This window comes from Teleopsis dalmanni, chromosome 1 (genome assembly GCF_002237135.1).
Source record: "Teleopsis dalmanni isolate 2A chromosome 1, ASM223713v2, whole genome shotgun sequence".
NCBI lineage: Eukaryota > Metazoa > Arthropoda > Insecta > Diptera > Diopsidae > Teleopsis > Teleopsis dalmanni.
Genome location: NC_051846.1, coordinates 167,719,060 through 167,731,782, shown reverse-complemented (window position 1 = coordinate 167,731,782; position 12,723 = coordinate 167,719,060). Strand labels below are relative to the sequence as shown.

At 29.1% G+C, this 12,723-nt stretch overlaps 2 protein-coding genes and 1 long non-coding RNA gene across 5 annotated transcripts; all 3 read left to right on the top strand.

The window, feature by feature from the left end:
• Positions 1-662: 662 nt before the first annotated feature.
• LOC119670008 (large subunit GTPase 1 homolog) lies at positions 663-3,288 on the top strand. 2 transcript variants are annotated; one of them, XM_038080086.1, is made up of 5 exons: positions 663-953; positions 1,033-2,208; positions 2,272-2,425; positions 2,494-2,699; positions 2,931-3,288. In XM_038080086.1, exons 1-5 carry the CDS (start codon positions 855-857, stop codon positions 3,147-3,149), a joined length of 1,854 nt encoding a protein of 617 aa, XP_037936014.1. In that variant the 5' UTR covers positions 663-854; the 3' UTR covers positions 3,150-3,288. The 2 variants fall into 2 exon arrangements, with proteins under 2 accessions (XP_037936014.1, XP_037936015.1); XM_038080087.1 differs by having other exon boundaries at positions 2,494-2,737; positions 2,931-3,016.
• Positions 3,289-6,146: 2,858 nt separating this feature from the next.
• Positions 6,147-7,280, top strand: LOC119670119 (enoyl-CoA delta isomerase 2-like). Its single transcript, XM_038080249.1, has one exon. The coding sequence runs from the start codon at positions 6,183-6,185 to the stop codon at positions 7,014-7,016; it is 834 nt and encodes a 277-aa protein (XP_037936177.1). The 5' UTR covers positions 6,147-6,182; the 3' UTR covers positions 7,017-7,280.
• Positions 7,281-10,908: 3,628 nt separating this feature from the next.
• LOC119670111 lies at positions 10,909-12,685 on the top strand. Of its 2 annotated transcripts, none has more exons than XR_005251679.1 (3): positions 10,909-10,987; positions 12,283-12,502; positions 12,600-12,685. It is a non-coding gene; the product is annotated as an uncharacterized LOC119670111 (long non-coding RNA). The 2 variants fall into 2 exon arrangements; XR_005251680.1 differs by lacking the exon at positions 10,909-10,987 and adding an exon at positions 11,451-11,584.
• The last annotated feature ends 38 nt before the right edge of the window (positions 12,686-12,723 follow it).

The window sequence follows — 12,723 nt, the reverse complement described above, 5'->3', positions numbered from 1 at the left end:
TATTTAAGTCCCTTTTTAATGATTAAAATTTCTACGCACACAAAAACCAATTCGTGGCGATTGTGGCTACACAGTTGTGGGCGTGGCTTTACATTTTTAAATCAACGCATTGTAATTTTTGATGCTTTGCAAAACTGTTGTTTTACAACTTATTAGTATTATCAATTAATTCTCAAGTAATATATATATTCTCTAAACAATAATAATATTAAATTATGAATATAGTACTTACAAAGTCTTAATTGCGCAATGAATGTAGCCATTTTGATAAAACTACCGTTATTCAGGTACCAACCGTTTTTATGTATACATCAATAAATAAAATAGTTTACAAAGATTATTACATGTTATAATTCTTTTATTAGTTTTGTTATATAGTAGTTTTAAGTAGTCATTAGTAATACAATTTCATTTATTTTTGCTAAAGAAATCAGATTTTATTACAAAAACACAACAGACGCCACCAACTTTTTGCTTTTAGCTTCAGCTGTTAATTTGCAAGCATTTAAGTCCTTTTAACTGAATGCATATGTCATGCAATGTTTGTAATCAATACTTTTTCACTTAATTTGCACTTAATACATATATTTTTTTATATATTACTTAAAATATTTGATTTATTAAGGTTTTTAAAAAATTTTCACACTATTATGAAATTTTTGTTTAAATAAAAATTTAAAGTTGGCAGCACTTTTAACTGTCAAAAACGTTGTGCACCATGAACATAGCTCAACTTCTGTTGTGAAATGTCAAACAGCTGCTTGTCAAATGCTGCTTGTTTTTGTGTTGCTATTTGAAGTCAGTCGCACGTGTTGACTGTGTTTGCAATTTATTTAAATTAAACTAATAAAATCATGAGTAAAAAAGGTAAAGGAAGCAGTAATCTTGGTAGATCCTTAATCAAAGACAGATTTGGTCATGCAAATCGTAAAAAAGTGGACAATGACACAATGGTAATGCTGCTTCAGTGAGCTCATGTTTACACAACAAAATCTCTTATATATAAATTTTATTTATTTTAATAATTTTTAGTTACACACAACAGAAATTCAAGATGGTTATGATTGGGGTCGTTTGAATTTAACATCCGTTACCGAAGAGTCATCATTTCAGGATTTCTTGCGTACAGCTGAACTGGCTGGCACAGAATTTCAAGCTGAGAAGCTGAATATAACTTTCATTAATCCTAAACAAGGTGTGGGTTTGTTATCTAAAACACAACAGCAAATAATTAAAAAAAAACATGATGATAATCGTGATTTACTAAAAATACCACGACGTCCAAAATGGACCGCAGACACCACTGCTGAAGAATTGGAACGTGCAGAAAATGAAAGTTTTCTGAACTGGCGTAGAGATTTAACTCTATTGCAGGAAGAAGATGAAGAAATGTTAATGACACCATATGAAAAAAATCTGGAATTTTGGCGTCAATTATGGCGCGTTGTTGAACGTTCCGATGTTGTGATACAAATTGTAGATGCACGTAATCCCTTGCTGTTCCGTAGTGATGATTTGGAAAAGTATGTAAAGGAAGTGGATGAAAACAAAATGAATGTTATACTGTTGAATAAATCAGATTTACTAACAGATCAACAGCGTGTATATTGGGCAGATTATTTTGATAAACAAGGCATACGTACAGCATTCTTTTCTGCGGTGTTAGCTGCTGAGGAATTAAAACTGGCGGCCGAAGCAGAGAAGTTAAATAAAGTTAAAGTAGAAGATGGTATTGTTACGGATGAAGATGCACTAAGTATGAAAGAAATTAAGGCTGCAGCAAATGAAATAAATCAAGCACTTGATGTTTGTGAAGAAAAGTTAAGTCAAATTGAGCAAAAAATATATGGTGACGATAAAACGGAAAAAGCCACTAATGGCGTGACATTGAGAAATAATCCTAAAGTCCTAACACGCTTAGAACTTATAGAGTTTTTAAAAACCGTGTACAATGGTTCAACTCGTACGCCAAATGTAACCACAGTCGGTTTGGTGGGTTATCCAAATGTAGGAAAGAGTAGTACCATAAATGCGCTAATGACACAGAAAAAAGTTTCCGTTTCGGCGACTCCTGGTAAAACGAAACATTTTCAAACATTATATTTAGACAAGGATTTGTTGCTGTGCGATTGTCCAGGATTGGTTATGCCCAGTTTTGTATTAACAAAGGCTGATATGATATTAAATGGTATACTACCAATCGATCAGGTATGCCTAATGTGTTTATTAAAATATTTTATTTGTAATAAATTATTCTATATTGTTCCAAAGATGCGTGATCACGTTCCTGCTGTTAATTTATTATGCACACGTATACCACGTCATGTGTTAGAAGACAAATATGGTATTATTATAGCTAAACCGATGGAAGGTGAAGATCCTACACGTTGTCCACATTCAGAAGAGCTTCTTTTAGCTTATGGCTGTAAGTGAAAATATCATTTAGTTATAAAAGAAATTGTATATAAATTTAAAAAATTAATTTAATTTTAGATAATCGAGGCTTTATGACGTCTAATGGTCAACCTGATCAGTCACGCTCAGCTCGTTATGTTTGTAAAGACTATGTAAATGGAAAATTGCTTTTTGCTATTGCTCCACCTGATGTGCCACAAGATGAATATCATATATTTCCAGAAAGACAGCGAAAACAGGTTGATGAAAAAGCACTGCCCAGTCAGCAACAGCGAGCAATGCGGGTATGAGGAACTTAATGTACTATCAGTTATTTAATTAAGTTAGTGCAAAATTATTAATTAATAATAATTATAAAATAACAGTAATAATTAAAAAAAAATTTATTTTTTCTACTATATAAATTTTATCGCATTACTTTCCATTAACAATTATTAATTAACAGTATTATTGATGTTAACTAAGACTTATATATTACTTGACAGTTTTAATTGATACTATTATCTTTCCCACAGATTGATAAAAGTTCAACTTCAAAGGACATCGACACTCAATTTTTCGCAGCTAATAACAATCAAGCTTATGTTAAAGGTCGTAGCAATTTTCCACATATACGAGTCTCAGCCGATGGTACAATTTCAGCAACGGAACCCACTGCCAAGCCCTGGCGCACCAATAAAAAAGAGAAACGTGAAAAACTACGAAAAAAATTCTCGCACTTAGATCAGCATTAATGTATAAAAAAATGAGCGTAAATATTTTTTTTTTGTAATTATTATTCATTTTCGAGTATTTTAAAGTGTATAAAAATGGTTTCTCATTATAGGTCTCTGTACATAAATAATTATAATACAATATAATTTTATAAACATTTTAAGAATGGAATAATTTTTTATTAAATACATCATATATAGTCAGTTGTCCAATTATTAGATCAGTTGTATAGATTATATTATAAGTTTTTCGGTAATTAAATTAATTAGGGATAAATTGAAGATTATAGATTTTTGTATATGTTGAAGAGTGTTAGTGGTTAGAGGGTAGTATTATTGGATAAACAAATTTTGGTTGAAGGTTGGCACATTTGGACACATTGTCGCATAGTTTAAAAGATTTCTTTCTGCATTGCAGTTTTTTTAGCTTCGCTTTATTTAAAAAAAACCAATTTTAGGAAGAGTCTTGAAGAAAGATGGACCTTTTGGTATGTCATCATACTAATTTAAACGAATTCTACATTATTGTTAAGTCATGTTATCTTCTCAACCCACGTTGAATTCTAGATAAAATAGGTTTAACAAGTTCATGGTAGGGTTTTATGAAAAATTTTTACAAGATTATTAATGATATTCAGGTATATTTGTTATTAACGATTTATTAATACATTTTTAAGTTTAAGAAAGAAAAATTACTAAAAGGAAAAAGTTTTTTCTAAAAGCTATAAAATGTTCATCAGAAGATGCTTTAAAGATAGAAATACTGCTACTCTTAATGAGTAGTAATACTACTACTCATCATAGACATAAAAACTACTATGACGGAGAAATTTGAACAAACGGGGACAGCAGGTCCCACACCAGTATTCTCTTTTAATCCCGAAAAGAACTCAGACAGTCGCAAAGAATATGACTAGAGATTTAATTGGCTTACAAACAGAGTAGTAGATTGTATTATTTAGAAAAAATTTTGCAAAAAAAAAAATTAAACGTCTTTATTCTTATTATTATTTCTAAAATATGTTAGTATATATTGCTTCCTATTATTTGATAAAAATACGTACATATAATTGGCATTGACTTCAAAATTAGAGACTATCGTAATAATTGTAAATAAAGACACATAGAAAGAACATTTCATTTACTATTGTGCGGGTTACTCAAGGTGAAGTCTTAACTTCTTCAGACATATCAATATTTAGGAATTGGCAAAACTTGCCCCATTTGCTGTTATGAAAAAAATTGGTTGGTTTAGTGAAGGATTCCTCTTGTATATTTTACAAAATGCAAATTGTGGTCTCATATCTGTTTCAGTTACAACCATTTAAGAGGGGGGTATTTCTAATTTAATATAAATTACTTTATTAAATTTCAAGATTTTTGGTTGTGTAATAAAAATTATCTTTACTACTAATTAAAAGTTTCTATTTTTTTAAGATTGCTGTAGATCATATACGAGAGAACCATCTAAGTTTTGAATATACTCGTATATTCATATTTCTATAATATAATCTCTATTTTGTTTTCAAGATAAGAATACTTTATACCTCAACTTGGTGTTTGTTATTGTTTAAATACTCTTATGTTTTGTTTTGATTTATTTTTCTATAAAATTAACCTTTGTAATTACAAATATTATAAAAGATTTTGTAGAGAAGAGGGCGTATCACTTACATAAAACTTGAAACTAATTTTAATTTTATAATTGGACTTAATAACAGTATTGGTACTAAAAACAATCTGTAGCCACTTATAAAAATAATTAATATTAATAAGCTTGAGAGACTAGTTATCTAGTAATAAAGTAATTGGTGAAATAATTGGAACGCCTAGATTAGAAACTATGAGATTCAAGACAGATAATAACAGATTCAAATTGTAGTAGTACACTTTAAAAATGTTTATTTTTGTTAAACTCGTTGTAAGACCTCATAAATTGTTTGGGATTAGTAAGTTGAAACTTTTATGAACTATATGATATATATCATATATAAATGTGGGAAAAAACATGCTGTTTTTGGTGCTGTTAGCTGGTGAAATATTAAATAAAATAATAAATAAACACTTTTTTGCATATTATTTTAAAAATATTTAGACTGTAGCTTCATAAAAATCTTTGTAAAATTGTTCTTCTACTTACTTGTTTTTGGTGCTGTTAGCTGGGATAAAAAGTTTTTATTTACTTTTTGTATTTTTAGCTTATGCTTGGCTTTTCTTATGTCTATGAAAATTTGATTTATGTTAAATACTGACTGCTTTCAAGACGAAAGGCTAGGTTAATCACCTGCAGCAGTAGCGGAGTCTGGACGCAGGTCACATCAATGGAAGTCTTAAATGATAAATATAGAACCTCGAAGTAATACTAACGTAGTATTGGGGTAGGACAAAGGTCTCTAGGAATGAGGGACAGTGGTTTAGTCTGTGCGAGTCGGGCACTCACTTTCTGGGGCGTCGGATTGTGATCAGTGCGTAGGCATTTCACTCCATGCCGCAAAAAAAAATACTGACTGCTTGATTGATAGAAATGAAGAGTCTTATTTCTTAATTGATAAGAATTAAATTTAGTAGGTGAATTCATATTAAGTGTACATATCAATAAATGTGGGTTTAAGAATTTTTGTTTTGTAGAATCATATTCTTCATTTATTCTGTTTCTCAAGGAATCATCACACATATACCCTGTTACTACTAACTCGATGGTAGTGGAATTTTTTATTTCTAACTGATATGATTGCTTTTATTAGAGTACACAAAATGTTTGAAAAACAAATTATAAACATTTGCGATAATATTTAATTATGTATAAAATAATTCGGTGAGTTATAGAGCAGTAGAACTGTGTACATATGCCAAAATATGTGCGTATTTACTTTCCTCAATAGTGCTCGTATCGTCTGTATAATAAATATTATAACAAACCAAGAGTAAACAAGAGAAATAAAATAAAATCAACTTAAGTTCGAAATACTAAAAATAAATTGATAAGTCTGTCGCATGAGACTCGCTCTAGACATTTTTTCGTAGTCCGTAAACAGTTGAGCATAAACGGGCAAGATGAGCGCAACTAAATCGGCGGCAGTTGTTGCAACGCTTTCTGCGTCTACGAAAGCTTCATACAAAACCCTAATACTGGAGCAACGTGAAAACATACTCTGCATAACAATCAATCGCCCGCAAGTGCGGAATGCACTCGATCGCCATGCGCTTTACGAGATTATGCGCGCTCTCCACTATGCGAAAAGCGCCGACACAATAACAATGGTTGTTTTGACTGGAGTGGGTGATGTATTTTGTGCGGGCAGTGACCTCTCACAAATCGAACGATACAACGATCCGCATGAATATTTTAAGGGTGCCAATTGGGTGTTGCGATTTTTTTTGACGACATTTGTATTTTTCCCGAAACTATTAGTGGCAGTTGTTAATGGACCTTGTATTGGTGCTGGTTTCACAATCTGTGGGCTTTGTGATATTGTTTATTGTACTGAGACAGCTTATTTTGAAGCACCTTTCTCGAAACTCGGAATTTGTCCTGAACTTGGCTCGTCATATTTGTTTCCAATGATTTTGGGACGTGCCAAAGCAACAGATGTACTTGTTTTTGGAGAGAAGTTGACAGCACAAGAAGCATTACAGTTTAATTTCGTAGCTGGTGTTTATAAGAGAAATGAAGTGAATGAGTTACTTTGGCCCAAATTATTGCAACATTCTAAATTGCCAAAGGAGTCTTTGAGAATCTCTAAGAAACTGTTAAGAGTACCGGATAGAGAGGCTGTGCTTAAAGCAGCGGCGGTAGAATTTGAAGAATTACGAAGCTTACGGTATGGTGAGATCTATCTGAAGGCAATCGAACGTTTCCTCAAAAAGAATAAGAATAGTAAATTGTGATAAGATAATGGAACTTATTTTTAATCTAATTTTGCGTAGTGAAAACTAGCGCGAATAGATACTTTTATCTGTGTTTAATTAGATGCGTAAACATAATAAACATGAAATGAAGAGCAAACATGTTTTGTGTCCAAATGAAAGAGAATTTTATAATCGTTGAGATAATATGGGACCACCTACATATGAGTTTAGATATAAATGTGTGTAATTTGTTAAAACTAGTTTGTTTATTGTATATATGTAATTATTTTAATATTTCCAAAATAAAGATTTCAATAACAAAAAAGTCGTTGTTGCAAATATTTACTGGATGTACTCGTCTATTGATATTGATGTATAATTATTAAATTGGAGTGATTGTTCTTTATTATCACAGTAAATTCAAAAATTATAAGTTTTTAATAAGGCCAAAAGAGAACAATAATATAAATAACAAAAAAAAATAAATTAAATTACAACAAAACTAAGTACCATAAAATAAAAAAAAATTAATATAATAAAAAAAATTTATTATAAATTTAATATTAAATAAAACAAAATAAAATAAAAAATCGTAAAATACAATGTATATACCATTACCATAGTTCCAATCATAATATGCATACCCAGATTATTTCCAAAATACCAGTACTGTGTTTTTCAAATCATAATATCTCGTACAGGATCAGTTCCAAAACGCCTATACTATAGTTCCAGTACTATGGTTATACTGTGGTTTCAATATCAGCTATAGAATCAGTTTCAAAACTTCGATATAAGTTTCAATCATAATATGCATTACTAGATTAGTTCCATAAAACTAAAATAGTATTTTTAATAATAATATCTTGTAAAGGATCAGTTCCAAAAGGACTATACTATGGTTCCAGTACTATGTGTATACTGTGGTATCAATATTAGCTATAGAATCAGTTTCAAAACTTCAATATAAGTTCCAATCATAATATGCATTACTAGATTAGTTCGATAAAACTAAAACAGTATTTTTAATAATAATATCTCGTAAAGGATCAGTTCCAAAAGGACTATACTATGGTTCCAGTACTTTGTGTATGCTGTGGTTTCAATATCAGCTATAGAATCAGTTTCAAAACTTCGATATAAGTTCCAATCATAATATGCATTACTAGATTAGTTCCAAAACTCTAGTATGGTATTTTAAATTATAATATCACGTACAAGATTAGTTGCAATACGCTTATACTATGGTTCTAGTCATAGTCAATATTAATTTCAATCATAGCAAGCATTCCTGGCTTAGTTCCAAAACACCAGTACTGTCTTTCAAATCATAATATATCGTACAGATGTAATTCCAAAACGCCTATACTATGGTTTCAGTACTGTCTGTGAACCGTCGTTTCAATATCCGGTTTTTAAAACATGATTATTAGTTGCAATCATAATATATGTTACAGGATCAACTTCAAAACAATTGCACTGTAGTTTTGATCATGATATCCGCAAGGGTACCAGTTCAAATACGTAAGTACTGTTATAATAATAATATCCATTATAGGATTCAAGTCCGCTATACGATCACTGCCAAAATGGCAGTACTATAGAAGCTGGTACTAGTTTCAATCATAATATTCGCTAGCAAAACAATCCAATGGAACTAATACTGTAGTTGTAATAATATCCGCTACAGGATCAGTTCTAAAATATTTAAATAAAAGCTTAGTAAATTCTATTGGCTACAATATATTAATTATTACTGAATATTTTTGCAATAGTAAGAAGATTTTAACAGATGGTAGCTTTATGGGTATAGCACCAGGACTGGACGAAGCCTAGTGATTTGGAAAAATTTGGTGGGAATATTGAGTTTCCAAATTTTAAGTCATGACATATTGAATTCAAATCTTAAATAAAATTGAGTGTTAATTTAGAATACTACCTATCAACGCCTTAGGATCGGCGATTATATGTTAAGTATAAAAAATTTGTTATAGATTACAATGTTTTATAGAAATAAAATAAAAATGAAGATCTCTGATCAATGTTTATTATGTTAGTTTAGGTTATACCGGAAGGGGATCCATTTAGACATATTGGTCCTTTTTGCTACTGTATAATGGAAAAACTGAATCCTTTGGCATAACTTAAAATACTGTTTAGTGGAACGTGTTGAAGGTGATCGAGATTCTTAAAAAAGGAGAACCTAAAGTATTTAGTTGCCGCCGTGCATGAGGTGGGCAAAGACAAAGCAGATGAGAGGCACTTTTATTTAGTAATGTTAATCAGTTTCCATATAAATTATAAATGGGTACTTCGGAACCTTTAATTAGGTGTATTCAATTCTAAGATGAAGATAGATATTACTCTTAAAGGATGGTGTATTATTTGAATATCATGTTTGACATACGATATCTAATCTATTAGATAATATCATTGCTGTTGCCAATATTTTTAAGAACACAAATTTTTGATAAGCTATAAGTACAGAAGACATATTTGTCTTCACTATTGGAATGATTTTTAGAATATTTTAGAGTTCTCTCAACTACAACAATCTCAGTCGAAAATATATCCTTGTAATTTGATACGCAACCAAATACAACTTTTTTTCAAATCTTTATATTAATTGTAAAAGCTTTTTTAAAGACTAGAAACATCATAACGATTATGATATGATTTTTATATTTTAAAGAAGTATTTGTAAAAATAGAAGATGTAATACCTCTTCAGTAAATTTAAGACAAAAGTTTGTAGACGACTATCTAATATACACGCAAATTAGTTAAAAATACCCAACAAATATCCAGATCTTTGATCTTCTGATCCAGATCAAAGTCAATCATAATATATGTAACATGTCATTTTATCAACCTCTTAAAAGTGATATAGATGAATACTTTTAATTATTTTAATTTGAAAGTAAAAGGTAATTAGTTTTAATATTAATTTTATAATAATATACTATAAACAGACAATTTTGTTCGGAAGTACAAAACTGAGGTAACTGACTTGTTACCTGGTAAGTGATGTTAACTTCTTTACCACCTCCATTAAATGGATCTATTTATAGACATACATAAAAAACATTAATTTAATTAAAGAGCGTATTTAATATAATGTTAAGGTTAAGAGTTTGTAATATCTACGTCTGAAGTCTGGTTTGCAGTTTGGCTAACCGATAATATGGGTATATCATTTTTGAATGTGTGGTCTACTCGCATCAGCTTTCTTGAAACCTTTCGTCACATTAATATTAATAAAGTTTTAAATTTACCCACTACTTTTAGAAAACCAGTGAGAGGTTTTAATGATGTTTTTTTGTTAACATACTTTCATATTTATTTCCCACGAATACCCTAACGATTTACGTACCTATCAGAACGATCTTAAGAAATAGTTCAAGACAATTAAATAATACTGGATTCAGAAGAGAGTTTGGTTTACAATTTTAGCTGTCATGTTTGTAATTTCAGCTGTCAATTATTATTACTTTCAATACAAAATGAAACTGTCGTGTGAATCTAGTATAAGGTGAATTAATTCAAAAAGTTTTCAATTAAGTATATTCAATTATAGTTTTTAATCTATGTGTCTATGTTCATCAATATAGTCCATGAAACTTCATTTACCTCATTATACATTTTTTAAGAAAGTTAATTTGTCCTTAATCATAATAATATAAAGGGCATTAAAACTTTAATTTAAATAATCGTTTGAATCTGCTCTTAATCTTATAGTGTAAACATAGTACATAAGTATGTACTTAAAATTGTTTAGTCATTTGAATTCTTAATCTCCCTACCTTTGAAAAAATATCATATATATTGTTTAAAGGTTGTTTTAAAATTTACTTATTTTTTTTTTGTTCATGAACAACGTTTCATTTTTTTTGCTCTCATATATTTATTAATATTAATTAATTCAAAATTTAGAAATTTTTTAAGAGCAATATTTATTGTATGAAGAATTCGTAAAAAGTGAGTGTCCTGAAACTTCTGAAGGAATTTTCGGTAAGTATTTCTAAACTAAGTCAATACTTGTATAGACTTTATTATAATTAAGTAGTGTTTTAGTGATTATTTATAAATCTGAGTCCTGTGATCTTTATATTTTACAGCTATCCTTATCCTGTCCTTATTCAGTTGATTTGAAATAAGTATAGTGTATAAATTTTTTTTGTGTGTATTGGTATGACCCATTATAATTATATTCATGTTAAGTACATTACAATGTCACATAGAATAAACTATATCTTGTATGGTGGCACTAACTAAAATTCTCAGTTGGTATAAAATGGCCTACTGTCGATAATTGTTTTAATCTACTCTTAATCCCATAGTGTAAACGTAGCGCATTTAAACAATTGGAATATTTTAATCTTGTTACCTTTGAATAATTTTATTTATATTATATTGAATTATAGACATTTAATTTTGCTTAAATTTAGTTATTTATTTTTTCGGTAATAGAACGTTTCGTTTTTTGCTCGAAAATATATTTATTAATGTCAGTTAATTCCAAATTTTGAATAATTTCTGTCAATATTAATATTGTGTATTTCACAATAAGTGGATGTTCTGAATTCTTTTTTTGAGGACTTATTTTAGGTGAGTACTTAAGTATTATCAAAGCGGGTGTTTATTTCTTCTTAAAATTGAAGAGAAATTGTAATGTGTTATATAACTATTAAAAATATATATATTATTATTATTTTTGAAACATATTGGTAAGATTGGTAAGATCCCTTCCAACTGTGTTCATATTCTCTTCTTAAAATTGAAGAGAAATTGTAATGTGTTATATAACTATTAAAAATATATATATTATTATTATTTTTGAAACATATTGGTAAGATTGGTAAGATCCCTTCCAACTGTGTTCATATTAAGTTATATAAAGTATATAGAAATGAGCTTATAGTAAGGTTTTAAAGACAAGTGGAGAGAGGAACATTTTAAAGGTGATAAAATTGTAAAAAATTTTTGACAGCAAACTTTAATTGCATCACTAGATATTTTTATTATAAAATATTTTTATATTTATAAAATAAAAAACGTTAGGCGCATAGATTAAGAAATGCTTATGGGTCCATGATAATAACAAAGCTCCAGTTTGTTGAGTTCAATCAGTGACTAGAGGACTGGGCACCAATATATAAGATTGAATGAAATGTTGGGTTATGATGTTCTGGCCATAAATAATAATAAATTTTTATGTATTTAATTAATATAAACAATTTAATTCTTAATATAATTAAATGTCATAAATAACCTCTTAAGGAAATTATATTGTAATATAATTTCAGATATCTGCTTTGTTATCAAACAAAATTGTGATAGTACCTAGTCCTGCGTGGTTTGTGAAAAGTTAGAAATCTGAACTTATAAGTTATTTTCAAATTGAACTGTAAGTACATCTGCAAGTTATTTCAGTTAAGTATTTTACTACCGGATGAAGTTAAACAGTTCTAGGAGATCGAAGAACAAATTACTAACCAGAGCTCATAACTTTTCTTAATCCTGACTGTAAGTCATCTTTGCAAATCGTTTAATATATTTATTTAATTAATTGAAACATAAAATATACTGAGAACTAATGGTAGTCTTTTATTACAAATAATAGAATGAGCTTCGTTACTGGATAAAATTGTCCTGGGGGATTGGAGAACAAATTAGTAACCAGAGCTAATATTTTTTTGAACTTCGACTGTTAGTATCTTTGCAAATCATTTAATATATTTATTTAA